Source organism: Zalophus californianus, chromosome 2, assembly GCF_009762305.2.
Source record: "Zalophus californianus isolate mZalCal1 chromosome 2, mZalCal1.pri.v2, whole genome shotgun sequence".
In the NCBI taxonomy this organism is placed as follows: domain Eukaryota; kingdom Metazoa; phylum Chordata; class Mammalia; order Carnivora; family Otariidae; genus Zalophus; species Zalophus californianus.
Window position 1 is genome coordinate 16210450 of NC_045596.1, and position 16380 is coordinate 16226829.

The window sequence follows — 16380 nt, forward strand, 5'->3', positions numbered from 1 at the left end:
GATAATAGCCCTTTATCTGATATGTCATTTGCAAATATTTTCTCCCATTCTGTCCGTGTCTTTTGGTTTTGTGGACTGTTTCTTTTGCTGTGCAAAAGCTTTTTATCTTGATGAAATCCCAATAGTTCATTTTTGCCCTTGCTTCCCTTGCCTTTGGCGATGTTTCTAGGAAGAAGTTGCTGTGGCTGAGGTCGAAGAGGTTGCTGCCTGTGTTCTCCTTTAGGATTTTGATGGACTCCTATCTCATGTTTAGATCTTTCAACCATTTGGAGTCTATTTTTGTGTGTGGTGTAAGGAAATGGTCCAGTTTCATTCTTCTGCATGTGGCTGTCCAATTTTCCCAACACCATTTGTTGAAGAGACTGTCTTTTTGCCATTGGACATTCTTTCCTGCTTTGTCAAAGATAAGTTGACCATAAAATTGAGGGTCCATTTCTGGGCTCTCAATTCTGTTCCATTGATCTATGTGTCTGTTTTTGTGCCAGTACCATACTGTCTTGATGATGACAGCTTTGTAATAGAGCTGGAAGTCCGGAATTGTGATGCCGCCAGCTTTGCTTTTCTTTTTCAATATTCCTCTGGCTATTCGGGGTCTCTTCTGGTTCCATACAAATTTTAGGATTCTTTGCTCCATTTCTTTGAAAAAAGTGGATGGTATTTTGATGGGGATTGCATTGAATGTGTAGATTGCTCTAGGTAGCATTGACATCCTCACAATGTTGGTTCTCCCAATCCATGAGCATGGAACATTTTTCCATTTCTTTGTGTCTTCCTCAATTTCTTTCATGAGTATTTTATAGTTTTCTGAGTACAGATCCTTTGCCTCTTTGGGTAAATTTATTCCTAGGTATCTTATGGTTTTGGGTGCAATTGTAAATGGGATCGACTCCTTGATTTGTCTCTCTTCTGTCTTGTTGTTGGTGTATAGGAATGCCACTGATTTCTGTGCATTGGTTTTATATCTTGCTACTTTACTGAATTCCTATATGAGTTCTAGCAGTTTTGGGGTGGAGTCTTTTGGGTTTTCCACATACAGTATCATATGATCTGCAAAGAGTGAGAGTTTGACTTCCCCTTTGCCTATTTGGATGCTTTGATTTCTTTTTGTTGTCTGATTGCTGTGGCTAGGACTTCTAATACTATGTTGAATAGCAGTGGTGATAGGGGACATCCCTGCCGCGTTCCTGACCTTAGGGGAAAAGCTCTCAGCTTTTCCCCATTGAGAATGATATTCGCTGTAAGTTTTTCATAGATGGCTTTTATGATATTGAGGTATGTACCCTCTATCCCTATACTCTGAAGAGTTTTGATCAAGAAAGGATGCTCTACTTTGTCAAATGCTTTTTCTGCATTTATTGAGAGGATCATAGGATTCTTGTTCTTTCTTTTGTTAATGTATTGTATCACGTTGATTGATTTGCGGATGTTGAACCATCCTTGCAGCCCAGGGATAAATCCCACTTGGTCGTGGTGAATAATCCTTTTAATGTACTGTTGGATCCTATTGGCTAGTATTTTGGTGAGAATTTTTGCATCCATGTTCATCAAGGATATTGGTCAGGATATTCTCCTTTTTGATGGGGTCTTTGGTTTTGGGATCAAGATAATGCTGGACCCATAAAATGAGTTTGGAAGTTTTCCTTCCATTTCTATTTTTTGGAACAGTTTCAGGAGAATAGATATTAATTCTTCTTTAAATGTCTGATAGAATTCCCCTGGGAAGCCATCTGGCTCTGGGCTTTTGTTTCTTGGGAGATTTTTGATGACTGCTTCAATTTCCTTAGTGGCTATAGGTCTGTTTAGGTTTTCTATTTCTTCCTGGTTCAATTTTGGTAGTTGATACATCTCTAGGAATGCACCCATTTCTTCCAGGTTATCTAATTTGCTGGCATAGAGTTGCTCATAACATGTTCTTATAATTGTTTGTATTTCTTTGGTGTTGGTTGTGATCTCTCCTCTTTCATTCATGATTTTGTTGATTTGGGTCATTTCTCTTTTCTCTTTGATAAGTCTGGCCAGAGGTTTATCAATCTTGTTAATTCTTTCAATGAACCAGCTCCTAGTTTCGTTGATCTGTTCGACTGTTCTTTTGGTTTCTAGTTCATTGATTTCTGCTCTGATCTTTATTATTTCTCTTCTCCTGCTGGGTTTAGGCTTTATTTGCTGTTCTTTCTCCAGCTCCTTTAGGTGTAGGGTTAGGTTGTGTATTTGAGACCTTTCTTGTTTCTTGAGAAAGGCTTGTATTGGTATATACTTTCCTCTTAGGACTGCCTTTGCTGTATCCCAAAGATTTTGAACAATTGTGTTTTCATTTTCATTGGTTTCCATGAATCTTTTTAATTCTTTTTTAATTTCCTGGTTGACCCATTCATTCTTTTTTTTTTTTTTTTTTTGCTGGTGTTAACTCTTTTTTAAAATTTTTTTATTGTTATGTTAATCTCCATACATTACATCATTAGTGTTTGATGTAGTATTCCATGATTCATTGTTCGTGTATAACACCCTAGTGCTCCATGCAGAACATGCCCTCTTCAATACCCATCACCATGCTAACCCATCCTCCCACCCCCTCCCCTCCAGAACCCTCAGTTTGTTTCTCAGAGTCCATCGTCTCTCATGGTTCCCTCCCCCTCCAATTCCCCCCCTTCATTCTTCCCCTCCTGCTAGCTTTTTTTTTTTAACATATATTGTATTACTTGTTCCAGAGGTACAGATCTGTGATTCAACAGTCTTGCACAATTCACAGCGCTCACCATAGCACATACCTTCCTCAATGTCTCTCACACAGCCACCCCGTTCCTCCCACCCCCCCACCACTTTAGTAGGATGCTCTTTACCCTCCATATATTTGAGTTCTTTCCGACTTTCCTCTTGTGATTGAGTTCTAGTTTCAAAACATTGTGGTCCGAAAATATGCAGGGAATGATCCCAATCTTTTGGTACCGGTTGAGACCTGATTTGTGACCTAGGATGTGATCAATTCTGGAGAATGTTCCATGGGCACCAGAGAAGAATGTGTATTCCGTTGCTTTGGGATGGAATGTTCTGAATATATCTGTGAAGTCCATTTGGTCCCGTGTGTCATTTAAAGTCTTTATTTTCTTGTTGATCTTTTGCTTAGATGATCTGTCCATTTCATTGAGGGGGGTGTTAAAGTCCCCTGCTATTATTGTATTGTTGTTGATGTGTTTCTTTGCTTTTGTTATTAATTGACTTATATAATTGGCTGCTCCCATGTTAGGGACATAGATATTTATAATTGTTAGATCTTCTTGTTGGATAGACCCTTTAAGTATGGTATAGTATCCTTCCTCATCTCTTATGATAGTCTTTGGCTTAAAATCTAATTTGTGTGATATAAGGATTGCCACCCCAGCTTTCTTTTGGTGTCCATTACCATGGTAAATATTTTTCCACCCCCTCACTTTCAATCTGGAGGTGTCTTTGGGTCTAAAATGAATCTCTTGCAGACAGCATATCGATGGGTCTTATTTTTTTATCCACTTTGATACCCTGTGTCTTTTGATTAGGACATTTAAGCCATTTATATTCAAGGTAACTATTGAACGATATGAATTTAGTACCATTGTATTGCCTGTAAGTTGCCTGTTACTGTACATTGTGTCTGTTCCTTTCTGGTCTGTGTTACTTTTAGGCTCTCTCTTTGCTTAGAGGACCCCTTTAAATATTTCTTGTAGGGCTGGTTTCATGTTTGCAAATTCCTTTAGTTTTTGTTTGTCCTGGAACCTTTTTATCTCTCCTTCCATTTTCAGTGACAGCCTAGCTGGATATAGTATTCTTGGCTGCATGTTTTTCTCATTTAGTGCTCTGAATATATCATGCCAATAGTTTCTGGCCTGCCAGGTCTCTGTGGATAGGTCTCTTGCCAATCTAATGTTTCTACCATTGTAGGATACAGACCTCATATTTCGAGCTATTTTTAGGATTTTCTCTTTGTCCCTGAGACTCATAAGTTTTACTATTAGATTTCGGGGTGTTGACCTCTTTTTATTGATTTTGAGGGGTGTTCTCTGTGCCTCCTGGATTTTGATGCCTGTTTCCTTCCCCACAGTAAGCAAGTTCTTTGCTATAATTTGCTCCAGTATACCTTCTGTCCCTCTCTCTCTTTCATCTTCTGGGATCCCAATTATTCTAATATTGTTTCATCTTATGGTATCACTTATCTCTCGAATTCTGCCCTCGTGATCCAGTAGTTGTTTATCTCTCTTTTTCTCAGCATCTTTATTTTCCATCATTTGGTCTTCTATATCACTAATTCTGTCTTCTGCCTCACTTATTCTAGCAGTTAGAGCCTCCATTTTTTTATTGCACCTCATTAATAGCCTTTTTGATTTCAACTTGGTTAGATTTTAGTTCTTTTATTTCTCCAGAAAGCGTTGCTCTAATAACTTCCATGCTTTTTTCAAGCCCAGCTAATATCTTTATAATCGTCATTCTGAACTCTAGTTCCGACATCTTACTAATGTCCATATTGATTAGGTCCCTGGCCATTGGTACTGCCTCTTGTTCTTTTTTTTTGAGGTGCTTTTTTTCTTCTTGTCATTTTGTCCAGAGGAGAATAGATGAATGAGAGAACAAAATGCTAACAGGGTAACGATGACCCCAGAAAAATATACACTAAACAAATCAGAAGAGCCCTGAAACTGGGGGAAAGGAAGGGGAAAGAAAGAAAAAGGAAAGAAAAAGTTTAAAAAAAAAAGAATATAATCAAATATGATCAGGCTGCTGAATAGATCAGTGCCATACTCTAGATTTGGGGCATATTTTGGTCTGTTAGAAGAAACTGCCTCCCAAAATTTTAAAGAAAGAAAAGCTTATATATGTATAAAAATAAGGGTAAATACAATGAAGGGATAGAATATGACTGTAAAGGTGAAAATTATAAAAGATTTTATAAAAGGAATTGATAAGAAGTTGGTTAAAAAAAGAAAGAAGAGAAATTAAAAAAAAAGAATGTGATCAGGCAGCAGATTAGAACAAAGCTATACATTAGAGATTTACAGTATATTTTGGTCTGTTAGAAGAAAATGTATCCCAAAATTTTAAAGAGAGAACAACTTACATATATACCAAAAATAAGGTTTACTACTATGAAGGGATAGAATATGACTCTAATAATGAAAAATAAAAAAGATTTTTAAAAAAGGGATTGAGAAGATGTTGGTTGAAAAAGGGAAAAGAAAAATTCAAAATAAAAGAAAAAGGAAAATTGAAAAAATTAACTTTGAGGGACTAAAGAATCATGGGGAAAATAGCCATGAATTCTGTTTGCTGTATTCCCCTAGTGCTGGCGTTCTGCCATTTTCATTGACCGGTAAACTTGTTTTTGGCTGGCTGTTCTTGCTGATCTTCTGGGGGAAGGGAGGGGGACTGTTGCCATGGTTCCCAGATGTCTTCGCGGGAGCGGAATTGCCCTGTCCTTGCTGGGGCCGGCCTAAGCAATCTCCTTGGGTTTGCTCTCGGGAGCTTTTGTTCCCTGCAAGCTTTCCGCACAGGTATGGAGGACGAGAGTGAAAATAGTGGCCTCCCAATGTCCACCTCGGAGGAGCCGAGAACTCGGGGGCCCCGCTCCTCAGTGTGCCCCCAGAGAAAAGCAGTCAGTCACTCCCGTCTCCCTGGTCTCCGGCCGCACTCCGTGCTCACCCGGCCAGTGACCCAGCATTTCTATCTCTGGCACCTGACTCCGGTGTGGAGTCTCCAAACCCAGCAGATCCCTGCGGTGCACTCCCGCACCACTCCTCCTGGGGGAAGAAGGGGAGTCTCCCTTCATCTGCCGCTTGTTGGGTCCCTGCTGGAAGAGCCTTGGCCCGACTGTGCCGCAGATCATGGTTTATGGCAACCCCGAGTTGAGAGACCACTCTTCGGCTCCGTCTTTGCAGCCAGCTTCCCTGCTCCAATACCTGGGAGCTCTGCCGCACTCAGGCACCTCCAGTCTTCCTGTGACCCCGAGTGTCCTGAGACCACACTGTCCCAGCGAAGGTTCCATTCCTGCTTAGCCACTGGAGTGACATCCCTCAGTGCACCAGACTTCTAAAAGTTCAGATTTTGTGCTCTGCTACTCTATTACTTGCCGGTAGTGCCTGACGGAGGCCCCCTCCCCCTGTGGTCTATCTTCCCGAATATTGCCTCGGATTTACTTCGCAGGCCCTACCTTCCAGAAAGTGGTCAATTTTCTGTTCATAGAGTTGCTGCTATTCTTTTCTTTGATCTCCTGTTGAGTTCATAGATGTTCAGAATAGTTTGATCCCTCTTTAGCTGAATTCCTGGGACCAGATGAAATTTAGGTCTCCTACTCCTCTGCCATAATGCTCCTCCCGGTATTGGTTTTTTGATAGGGATTACATTAAATCTGTAGATTGCTTTGGGTAATTTCAACATTTTAACAATACTTATTCTTTAATTCATGAGCATGGAATATCTTTCTATTTATGTTGTCTTAAATTTCTTTCATCAATGTTTTATAGTTTTCAGAGTACAGGTTTTCACCTCCTTAGTTAAGTTATTCCTAGGTATTCTATTCTTTTTGCCGCAATTGCAAATGGGATTTTTCTCTTAATTTCTCTTTCTGCTACTTCATTATTTAGTGTATAGAAACAACAGATGTCTATATATTGATTTTGTATCCTGCAACCTTATGGAATTCATTTTATCAGTTTTAGTAGTGTTTTGGTGGTGTCTTTAGGGTTTTCTATACAAAATATATCATCTGCAATTAGGGAAAATTTTACTTTTTCTTTACCAATTTGGATGCCTTTTATTTCTTTCTCTTGGTCTGATTGCTATGGTTAGGGCTTTCAGTACTACACTGAATGAAAATGGTGAGAGTGGACATCTATATCTTGTTCCTGACCTTACGGGAAAGGATCTCAGTTTTTCACCATTGAGGATGATGTTAGCTGTGGGTTTTTCTTAGATGGCCTTTCTTATGTTGAGATGTGTTCCCTCTAACCCTAATTTGTTGAGGGTCTTCATCATGAATGGGTGTTGTAATTTGTCAAATGCTGTTTTCTGCATCTATTGAAATGGTCATATGGTTTTTACCCTTTCTTTTGTTGATGTGATACACTATGTTGATTGATTTGCAAATATTGAACCACCATTGTATCCCAGGAATAAATCCCACTTGATCATGGTAAATGATTTTTTTAATGGATTCAGTTTGCTAATATTTTGTTGAGGATTTTAGCATCCATGTTTATCAGAGGTATTGGCCTGTAGCTCTCTTTTTTTGTAGTGTCTTTATCTGGTTTTGGTGTCAAGGTAATGCTGTCCTCATAGAACAAATTTAGAAACTTCCCTTCCTCTTCTATTTTTTGGAACAGTTTGAGAAGAATAGGTATTAACTCTTCTTTAAATGTTTGGTAGAATACACCTGTGAAGCCAACTGGTTTTGGACTTTTGTTTGTTGGGAGTTTTTTTTTAAATTACTGATTCAGTTTCATTGCTGGTAATCAGTGTGTTCAAATTTTCTATTTCTTCAATGAATCATGGAACACTACATCAAAAACTAATGATGTAATGTATGGTGATTAACATAACATAATAAAATAAATTTTAAAAATATTTTCTATTTCTTCCTGATTCCATTTGGGAGGTTATATATTTCTAGGAATTTATTCATTTATTGCAAGTTGTCCAATTTCTTGGCATATAGTTTTTCATCATATTTTCTTATAATCCTTTTTTATTTCTGTGGTATCAGTTGTTATTTCTATTCTGTTTCTGATTTTGTTTGAGTCCTCTCTCTCTCTCTCTCTTTCTCTCTTTTTGATGAGTCTGGCTAAAGGTTTATCAATTTTGTAGATCTTTCCAAGAAGCAACTCCTTATTTCATTGATCTGTTCTATCATTGTTTTAGTTTCTATTTCATTTATTTCTCCTCTAATCTTTATTCTTTCTGCTGGTTTAGAGTTTTATTTCTTTTTCTTTTTCTAGCCCCTTCTGGTGTTAAGTTAGGTTATTCGTTTGAGATTTTCTCTTGCTTTGAGAGGAAGGCCTGTGTTGCTGTAAACTTCCCTGTTAGGATAGCTTTCACTGTGTCCTGAAGATTTTGGACCATCATGTTTTCATTTTCATTTGTCTCTGTGTATTTTTTTATTTCCTCTTTGATTTCTTGGTTGACTCATTCATCATTTAGTAGCATGTTATTTTACCTCCATGTATTTGTGCTCTTTCCATATTTTTTTCTTATAGTTGATTTCTAGTTTCATAACTTGCTCCTTAATTCTTTTATGGGTCCCCCAAAATTTATATGCATCCTATTTCCTTTTTATATTTCAATGGGTTCAAAATATGAAATTCCTTCAGTATTCAAAATTGCTATTTTCGGTTGCTCTTTGAAATAATACTTCATTCACCTCACTTGTATTAGTCTGGTGGCACAAGGGCAAATGATGATCATTCAACAAGTAACAGTTGGATTCAGCTTAATTGGACACCAAGCTTAGAACCTAGTAAAGCTCTTGGCACATAATAAGTATATGATATCTATTGTTAAATTAATCAGTTGAATGGTATTGCATTGAATATCCTGAAACGGTGCTGCCTTGATCTGTTCATGTGTGTTTCCAGAAACCCTCTTTTCTCTTGTTTCTGACCTTAAATAATACAATTATTTTTGTTTACCCTTTCTTAATTCCCTTACCTCTTTGACCCTGACAATACAGAATTCTCTCTTTTATTCTTTGATTTTTTTAAATGGCTTCTTCTCTAATGATTTACCTTTTCCAAAGCATCTATATTCTGCACAAGTGAATTTTTTGTTATACTGTATAACTATACCACTGGGATCTATACAAATGGAATGCCTTCTTACACAATATAGTGTCCAGCTATATTTATTTATTCCCTTGAGAATTTCCTTCCTATATTGTAATACATCCCACCTCTCACTGACATCTTAAAAGGAAACAACAGCTTTCCCTCACTCATATTCATTTCTCTTGTATTGTTATTTTCTTCCTTTCCAAACAGAAATCATGTACTGTTGCCAAACATATTAATTATTTAGATTTTATTTCAGCTTTTTCCTTTACATATTATGACATCCTTCATGTCCTTTCCAAGAAATTATTTTTCTCATTTTCAGAAGAAATAAGATCATTGCAGAGAATGTAAAAATAAAGAAAAATATATAGATGCAAATTAAAATCACCTCTGAATAGCAAATTGTCTGCCATCCAGAGATTTTCTGCTTTTTCCTATGTATACATGTATATATTTTTCTAAACAAAATTAAGATCATACTATAATATACTACTTTATTATGTTTTTTTTTCAAATTTAACATTATATCATCAACACTTTCATGTCATTACTCTTCAAAATACAATTTTTATAAATGTGGAATATGCATTTAATACCTTTTTTGGGACTTGGAGCCATTTTATTTGTGTGTATTTTTTCATTGTTATAAATTATATCATGATTAACATTTTGTGCATAAAATATTGTGTCTTTCTCTAATTATTTTCTTAAGTTCTTAAGAGTAAAACTAAGTAAAAATTTTTATATGTGTCTTTACAGCTCTTGATATATATTGCCATATTATTCCCCTAAGGACTATAACTTCCATCTTTTCCTATTCATAATTGTGGTTCCCTTCTTTTGGGGGTTAAAAGTAGATAAGCATCATTTCAGAATTATTGTTAATAGCCGATATGATGAGTCAACATATTTCTATTCATTTGTTGTTGAAATCCCCTCATTTCACCCAGTTTGTTAATTATTCATTAATTTGTCCCCTTGCTAATTTATTTCTTCATCTCACTCATCCAATAATGATCATTCATCAATCCAATGTTACAATGTCACTGCATACTCAAATCAACATTAGGCTCCAGGTATACTGAAGGGTCTAAGCCATGTGCTTGCACTTGGTGGCTATACTTAGTGGCTGATCAGAGGTGAATACCATGAGGATGCATTCCTGTTCATATTTTTGGAGAAACGTACATTTCAAAATTGTTTCTGTAACCATATTAGTGATCACTTTCTTCACAGATCTTAACATTTCTCAAACGTACACATTATGTAGCAAAAACCTTACCTTTATCTAGATTCCTTTCATTTTTTACCAGTATGATAAGCCTAAAACTCATCCCTTTAATGAGTAATGAATTCCACATTTAGTGTTCTCCTTTGTTACTATAGTATGCACTCATTATATATGAACTGTGTGTGTGTGTTGCAAAACATGACAATTGAACAGTGGACATTTCTAAGAAAAAGCAATAAAATTATGAATTGTGTTCATTTTTGTTAATTTTTCTTATTTTTTAGTCTTTCTTTTTTTAAAAGATTTATTTATTTTAGAGAGAGAGCATGAGCAGGAGGAGGGACAGAGGGAGAGGGAGAGAGAGAATCTTAAGCAGACTCTCCACTGAGTTTGGAGTCCAATTCAGGGCTTGATCTTATGACCCTGAGATCATGACCTGAGCCAAAATCAAGATTTGGGCGTTTAACTGACTGAGTCACCCAGGTACTCCTGTTTTTCAGTGATTTCTAAACTTTCTGCCATAAGCATATATATGATCTATAATCAGGAAAAAAACACATTTGCAAATTGAAGTTTGTTTACTCAACTGTAGCTTTTATGATGTATGGAGTGCTTACTAACCTCCTATATGCCTGAATACATATGTGTTGGATCAATTTGTTATGCTGGCTTGATGTCTAATTTTTTTCATTTAAATCATGTTTTTTCAGTGTCCTCTATGGAAATAAAATCACAGAACTCCCAAAAAGTTTATTTGAAGGACTATTTTCCTTACAGTTACTGTAAGTATTTGATGGTTTCTGATCTGTTGAACCAAGCGTTATATTTTAGTCAGTGTACACTCTCATGGTTTCATGGAGACTTCAGAAAAGCTCAACCCCAAATGACATAGTTTAATGAAATGGAAAAGATTAGTATAGTACAACTAACATTGATGGGTGTTATTTTTTTGAAGACACAGCACTTTGAAGTTGTCTTAAAACCTTTCTGTCCACCCTGTCACAAATGTAGGCTTCTTGGCTACTCTGTCATTAAAAGCTTGTGCCGTCTCTGCCCTTTATGAAACTCTCTGTTTTGATTTAATAGTATTGGGAGGGAGAGTGACATAGTGAGAGGTTTATCCACCTTTATCCAAAGCATCTGCAGGAGGGACAATGCTGGAATACCGTGTCCCCAGTCCAGAGGTGGTTGCAGGGGGCCAGAACACAGCAGGAGCACTCCAACTGGTGTTTACTCAGAAAATTATCTGTAAACCCCTGGCCTGCATCTTCTAAAAACCACTCTGCTTAGAGAGTAGCTACCTCTTCTTTGTCTCAAAAGAAGAATGTACTATACATATGTGTATAAGAACAAAACTTGACCACAGTTGTTTTAGTGAATGCTCATATGAAAAGGAAATTGGAAAAAAATATGCTAGTCTTAAGATGGTTAGTGTCAGATCATCAAATTCTCTTCAAATCACCAAACATACATAGAATTCCTCCTTTGGGGCTGCTGTGGATACAAAGATGAGTATGATGTACTCTCTCAACTAGTTCATAGTCGGTCTACCTTAAAATTCTCAAGTTTAAAATGTTATTTTCTCTTTTGGTGTATACATTTGTTGGTGTTGGGGTTTGTATCATTGATTTGGCAAAAATTTACTGCTAATCCCACAGATTTCCCAAATGTAGATCTTTTTCCTTACTTGATCAATGTAAGTTATAATTATATCCTAATATTCATGTTTTAAATTTTCATCATTATCTAGAAACATATTTTATATCACAACCCAGTTTTCCTACACAACACACAGATGCACACAAATGAAGCAAATTGTTAACAAAACAATATTTACCTTTACTATATATAGTAATCTCCATTTTACTGCATTCTCTGTCTCTTGCTCTGGTCTCTCTTTTTCTGTCTCTTTAGTACTGTGCAACCCAATAAATTGATTTTACAACAGACCAGTAAGTCATGAAAAATACTGATCCTTATGATCTAATGTCTTTATTTGGGTTTCAAATTATTTTTTAACCTTTGAGGTGGGCTCTGCAAATATTGCTTCTGATCTTTAATAGAATGGCTCTGTATACATTATACACATTATAGGTATATCTGGATGCTATAGCCAAGTATTGCCTGTGTGTTGTTTCTCTGTCATTCTTCTACCTTCTCCTAGCACTGTTATGTTTGCCATTTACTTGCAATCTCTTGCTATCACTTGCCTGTCTAGTACTAACATTTAAATAGTACCTTCTTTTTCTTTCCACACATACTTATTGGTGGCTGACATAACAACCAGGTTAATAAACCATGGGATCTGTACACAGATAAATCTTACTTAAAAAGCTATCTTTGTCCCTCAGCTAATATGTTATCTCTAGATGAAGGCCAGTTCCTAAGCCTGCCAGGGCTAAAGCAACACAGTTGTCTCTTTCTGGCTAGCTGAGAACTTTAAGCGTCTTAGATTTGCTTGAACAGATGAGGTACTAGGGAAAAGAAGTAGGTAAATGGAAAGAGCAAAAGAAAGTAGTGTGTGCAATACTTTCTTTCTCCTGCTTTGCTGACCACATAATTTAAAGTAAGTACAAAATGCTCAAAAGAGCACTTTCTTCAATTGTCTTCAATGCTCCCCACTTTTTCCTTCTCCTTATTTCTGCTCTCTGACTTCTTCAGTTAGCTGGCAGATTGGGGAACACAGTCAGTGTGACCTGTGCTGTGGTGCAGGGTGGAGAAATGGGATGACCAGTCTATCCCTGAAACCAGTTCCTAAGCTTTTAAGAAACTATTATGAGGACCACAGAGAAGACCAAAATGTCAGGTCCTAAAGGGAGGTTAAAAAAAAAAAAAAAAGAGGAGCGAAGAGAATTATTCTGAGGAAGTCACAGCCTTGCATGTGTGTGGATACCTAAAAAAGCAAGTAAAGCAGAAGAAATACCCTATGTTAATTAAAAATAGGGATTCTTAGTGGACAAAAGGGAAGACATTTTTCAGTGTGTTAAATAAGAAGGCATACAAATCTAAATGACAGAGCACATATTTTTTGAGCTACTATATATTTGTTCAAGTCTTAAGTATCAAAGCAGTAAAATAAATGCTAATAGAGATAAAAGTATCAAAAAAAATTATCTGCCCACGGAGGTCACTAATCCACCTTTGGGCAAACATGTAGGCCTACAGAAAGGAGGTGCCAAGACTAAGTAGCACTGAATAACTTCCTTGGGGACCTAGAGGAAGAAATACTTTAGTTGGGTAGAAGCTTCTGGAAAAGGTGAGCTTCCCATGCAGCCATGATAGGCCAGAGCATTGGGGAAGGTGGAGGGCAAGGCAAGTGTATTCCCAAAGGGAGTCCAACATGCATAAAAACCCAGACACGATCCCATACAACCTACAAGAATGGCATTTGCCAAAGTATGATTTGTAAACCACAGTTCCATAGAATATTGAAGTCAAATATTGATAGCATGTTGGAAAAAAATGAGTTTGTGGCATATTGTGTTAAACCAAGTTAAATGGGCATTTATACTGCAGGACCAGGGCCTTTAATAGGGTTATGAACCGTGTCACTCTCCAAGAGGATCATAAAGTGTTCATTCAACAACGTATTTATGGAGCACCTTGTATGCGCTTGGCACAAACAAAAATGCCTGTCTGGGGGAATATACAAATGGCAGCAATAATGTAATAAGTAAATCATATGTAACAGAGAGAAATATGTATTTAAGAAAATAGAAAAAAAATAAACAGATCATAGTAAAGGAATTGCGTGTGCTAGAGGTTGAAGTGGGGCAAACACAGGTGATGGTATTGAAGAGAGGACTCAGGGTAGGCTGAATTGAGAAAGTAAGATTGCAACAGACTCAAAGAAGCAGAATAGTCAGACCTCAAGGGAAAGAACATTCCAAGCAGAGACCCCCACAAAGAGACATGTGTGGCTGGAGCTGAAGCAGCCAGGGAGAGGTATATAGAGGTAATATAATTAGGTATTATATTAGAGGTATTAGGAGTTCAGAAGGGGGCGCCAATGGTCCTAATGGGCATTGAGGCAATTTGTCAGGACCTTGGCTTCCCCCAGAACAATTTGGGAGTTGCTGCCTGGCTTTGAGAGAAAGTGACCTGTGTTTTAAAAGGCCACTCTGGCTTCTGTTTTGAAAATAGACTGAATTTCTTCACAGAGCAGCTAGAGAGACTAATGTTCTATGACAATTTTTATGGCGTCCTTGACAGGAGACGTTGGGTCTCACCCACCTTTGTCTACTGCCCTACCTCTTCATCTTCCAGAGAATATGTTGAATAATTTTTATTGAATAAATGTGTAAGTACCACTAGATTTAGGCATTCATTAAACCACATGACCCTTGCTTTATCTGGAATATCTTCCACCTGTGGTACCTAAATTGTTCCAGTTAAAATGCTAGTGTTGAGGTTCAGAGAAATATTATTTCTTGATTTCTTGTATTTCTCAAGAAGGACAGAATCTTGAAGGTGGGTTAACGAGATGCTACACTTTAATTCTGCAACTATTTGATCAAACAGATTATTGAATGCCAACAAGATAAACTGCCTTCGGGTAGATGCTTTTCAGGATCTGCACAACTTGAACCTTCTCTCCTTGTACGACAACAAGCTTCAGACCATTGCCAAGGGGACTTTTTCACCTCTCCGGGCCATTCAAACCATGTATGTATATATGGCTTGGATCAAATACGATGACTGCTCTCCTCACTGTGAATTTGAGAGTTGAGTTCATTGCAAGTCATGTATAAAAGTGTTCTGTCTGTGTTTCTGAAAGGCATTTGGCCCAGAACCCCTTTATTTGTGACTGCCATCTCAAGTGGCTGGCGGATTATCTCCATACCAACCCCATCGAGACCAGTGGTGCCCGCTGCACCAGCCCCCGGCGTCTGGCAAACAAAAGAATCGGACAAATCAAAAGCAAGAAATTCCGTTGTTCAGGTAATTTCTTACTTCATGTGATATTTCCCCTGTGTGACCAAAAACAGTGGTTACGGAGACCTAGAGACTGCTGGTCTTCAGATGAATTACCAAACATTGTAGAATATACTTTTTTCTTCTGTCTATAAAGAACAAAATAAAGGGAGCTGTAGGCACAATTCATATAGCACTCCTATAGGTAATATTTTAACACTATATCCAGCATAACAAATAAGCTACCAGCCAAGAAAAAATGATGCTTGGATACTTCATACTGCATTTTTAGGGTTCAAACTAAACAGGGGCCTTTTAGCAAGCTCAGAATCCGTTTTATGTCTGTTAAGTCTCATGCCTGTTGTATTATTCTCCATTGAGAAACTTAAGGTAATCAATCATGTTCTCATTTCTTCAGAAAGTGAACTGAGACCTGGTTATGTGATTTGCTCAGGTTCAGAAGTAGGGGGGAAAAATTTCCTGATCCCTTGCTTCGCACACTAAATGTGTTTACTTATTTTTCACCCTCTTATTTTAAATAGGACTGTGAGGATAATCTTTTTTTTTTTTTTGCCAAAAGGCCATCTTTTAGCATTTTGGGAATATTATATTTATTTACAAAAAGCCAAATCTAGATCCATTATGTTACTATTATATAAAAGGCTTACTTCATTGAAATTTTCTGTTCACTTTGGTCTCATCTTTTCTGTGTTCTTATGATAAAATACATTCTTGTATGTTTTGAGTAGTATGCTGTCTAACTATTCCAGGGGTATTTCACATTCGGCAGTTAATTCATACTAAAAAGCTAATATCAAAACAAAGCTGTTTATTGTCCATGGTTCTAGAGACATTTACTACTCACTGTACATTATTATACTTCAGCCACTGCTGTGAATATAATTCACTTAATTATCTATAGTACCTATAGTCCATTCTTAATCTAATATAACTCATATCTCTGCTTGCTGACATTCAGGTGCATCTTCTATTTTTTTTTCTCTTTTTTTATTTAGCTAAAGAACAGTATTTCATTCCAGGTAGGTTTTGCTCGGTAGTAGGACTAACTGCAGACACCCTTTCCTCACCTTATAAAATATAGCTTCTGAAACTTTGATATGCATGCGTTTGAAAGTACAGTGGGTACTCTGTAGATAGATTGACTTCTGCATAGATCACTTGTAGCTGTTTCCTGAAAACCTGACCTTTGCATGCAGCTTCTGATGTTAGACATATATATTATTAAACCCCCATCTTTTTTTTCCTCTCTCACTTTGGCACATTATCTAAAATTTCTCACAGTAGCTAAAATGTTTGAACTTATAGCCTTCTACTTAAATCATTTTCTCTCCTTATGTTGTATATCTGGTCTTTCAACCTGTTTTTAAAATATAGCTTATTGAGCTGGTTTTAAAGACAGAGACCTTTCTGTTGTCAAAGAACTAGTTC

At 37.0% G+C, this 16380-nt stretch overlaps 1 protein-coding gene across 4 annotated transcripts in view; it reads left to right on the forward strand.

Moving 5' to 3' along the window:
• Positions 1–16380, forward strand: part of SLIT2 (slit guidance ligand 2) — a 360826-nt gene that overhangs the window by 261088 nt on the left and 83358 nt on the right. For 2 of the 4 annotated variants that reach the window (XM_027599650.2, XM_027599651.2), the window contains 4 exons: positions 10728–10799; positions 14539–14682; positions 14795–14958; positions 15948–15971. In XM_027599650.2, coding sequence (XP_027455451.1) covers positions 10728–10799; positions 14539–14682; positions 14795–14958; positions 15948–15971 — 404 coding nt within the window. The remainder of the gene's footprint in view (positions 1–10727; positions 10800–14538; positions 14683–14794; positions 14959–15947; positions 15972–16380) is intronic. The other 2 variants (XM_027599652.2, XM_027599653.2) reach the window with 1 other exon arrangement.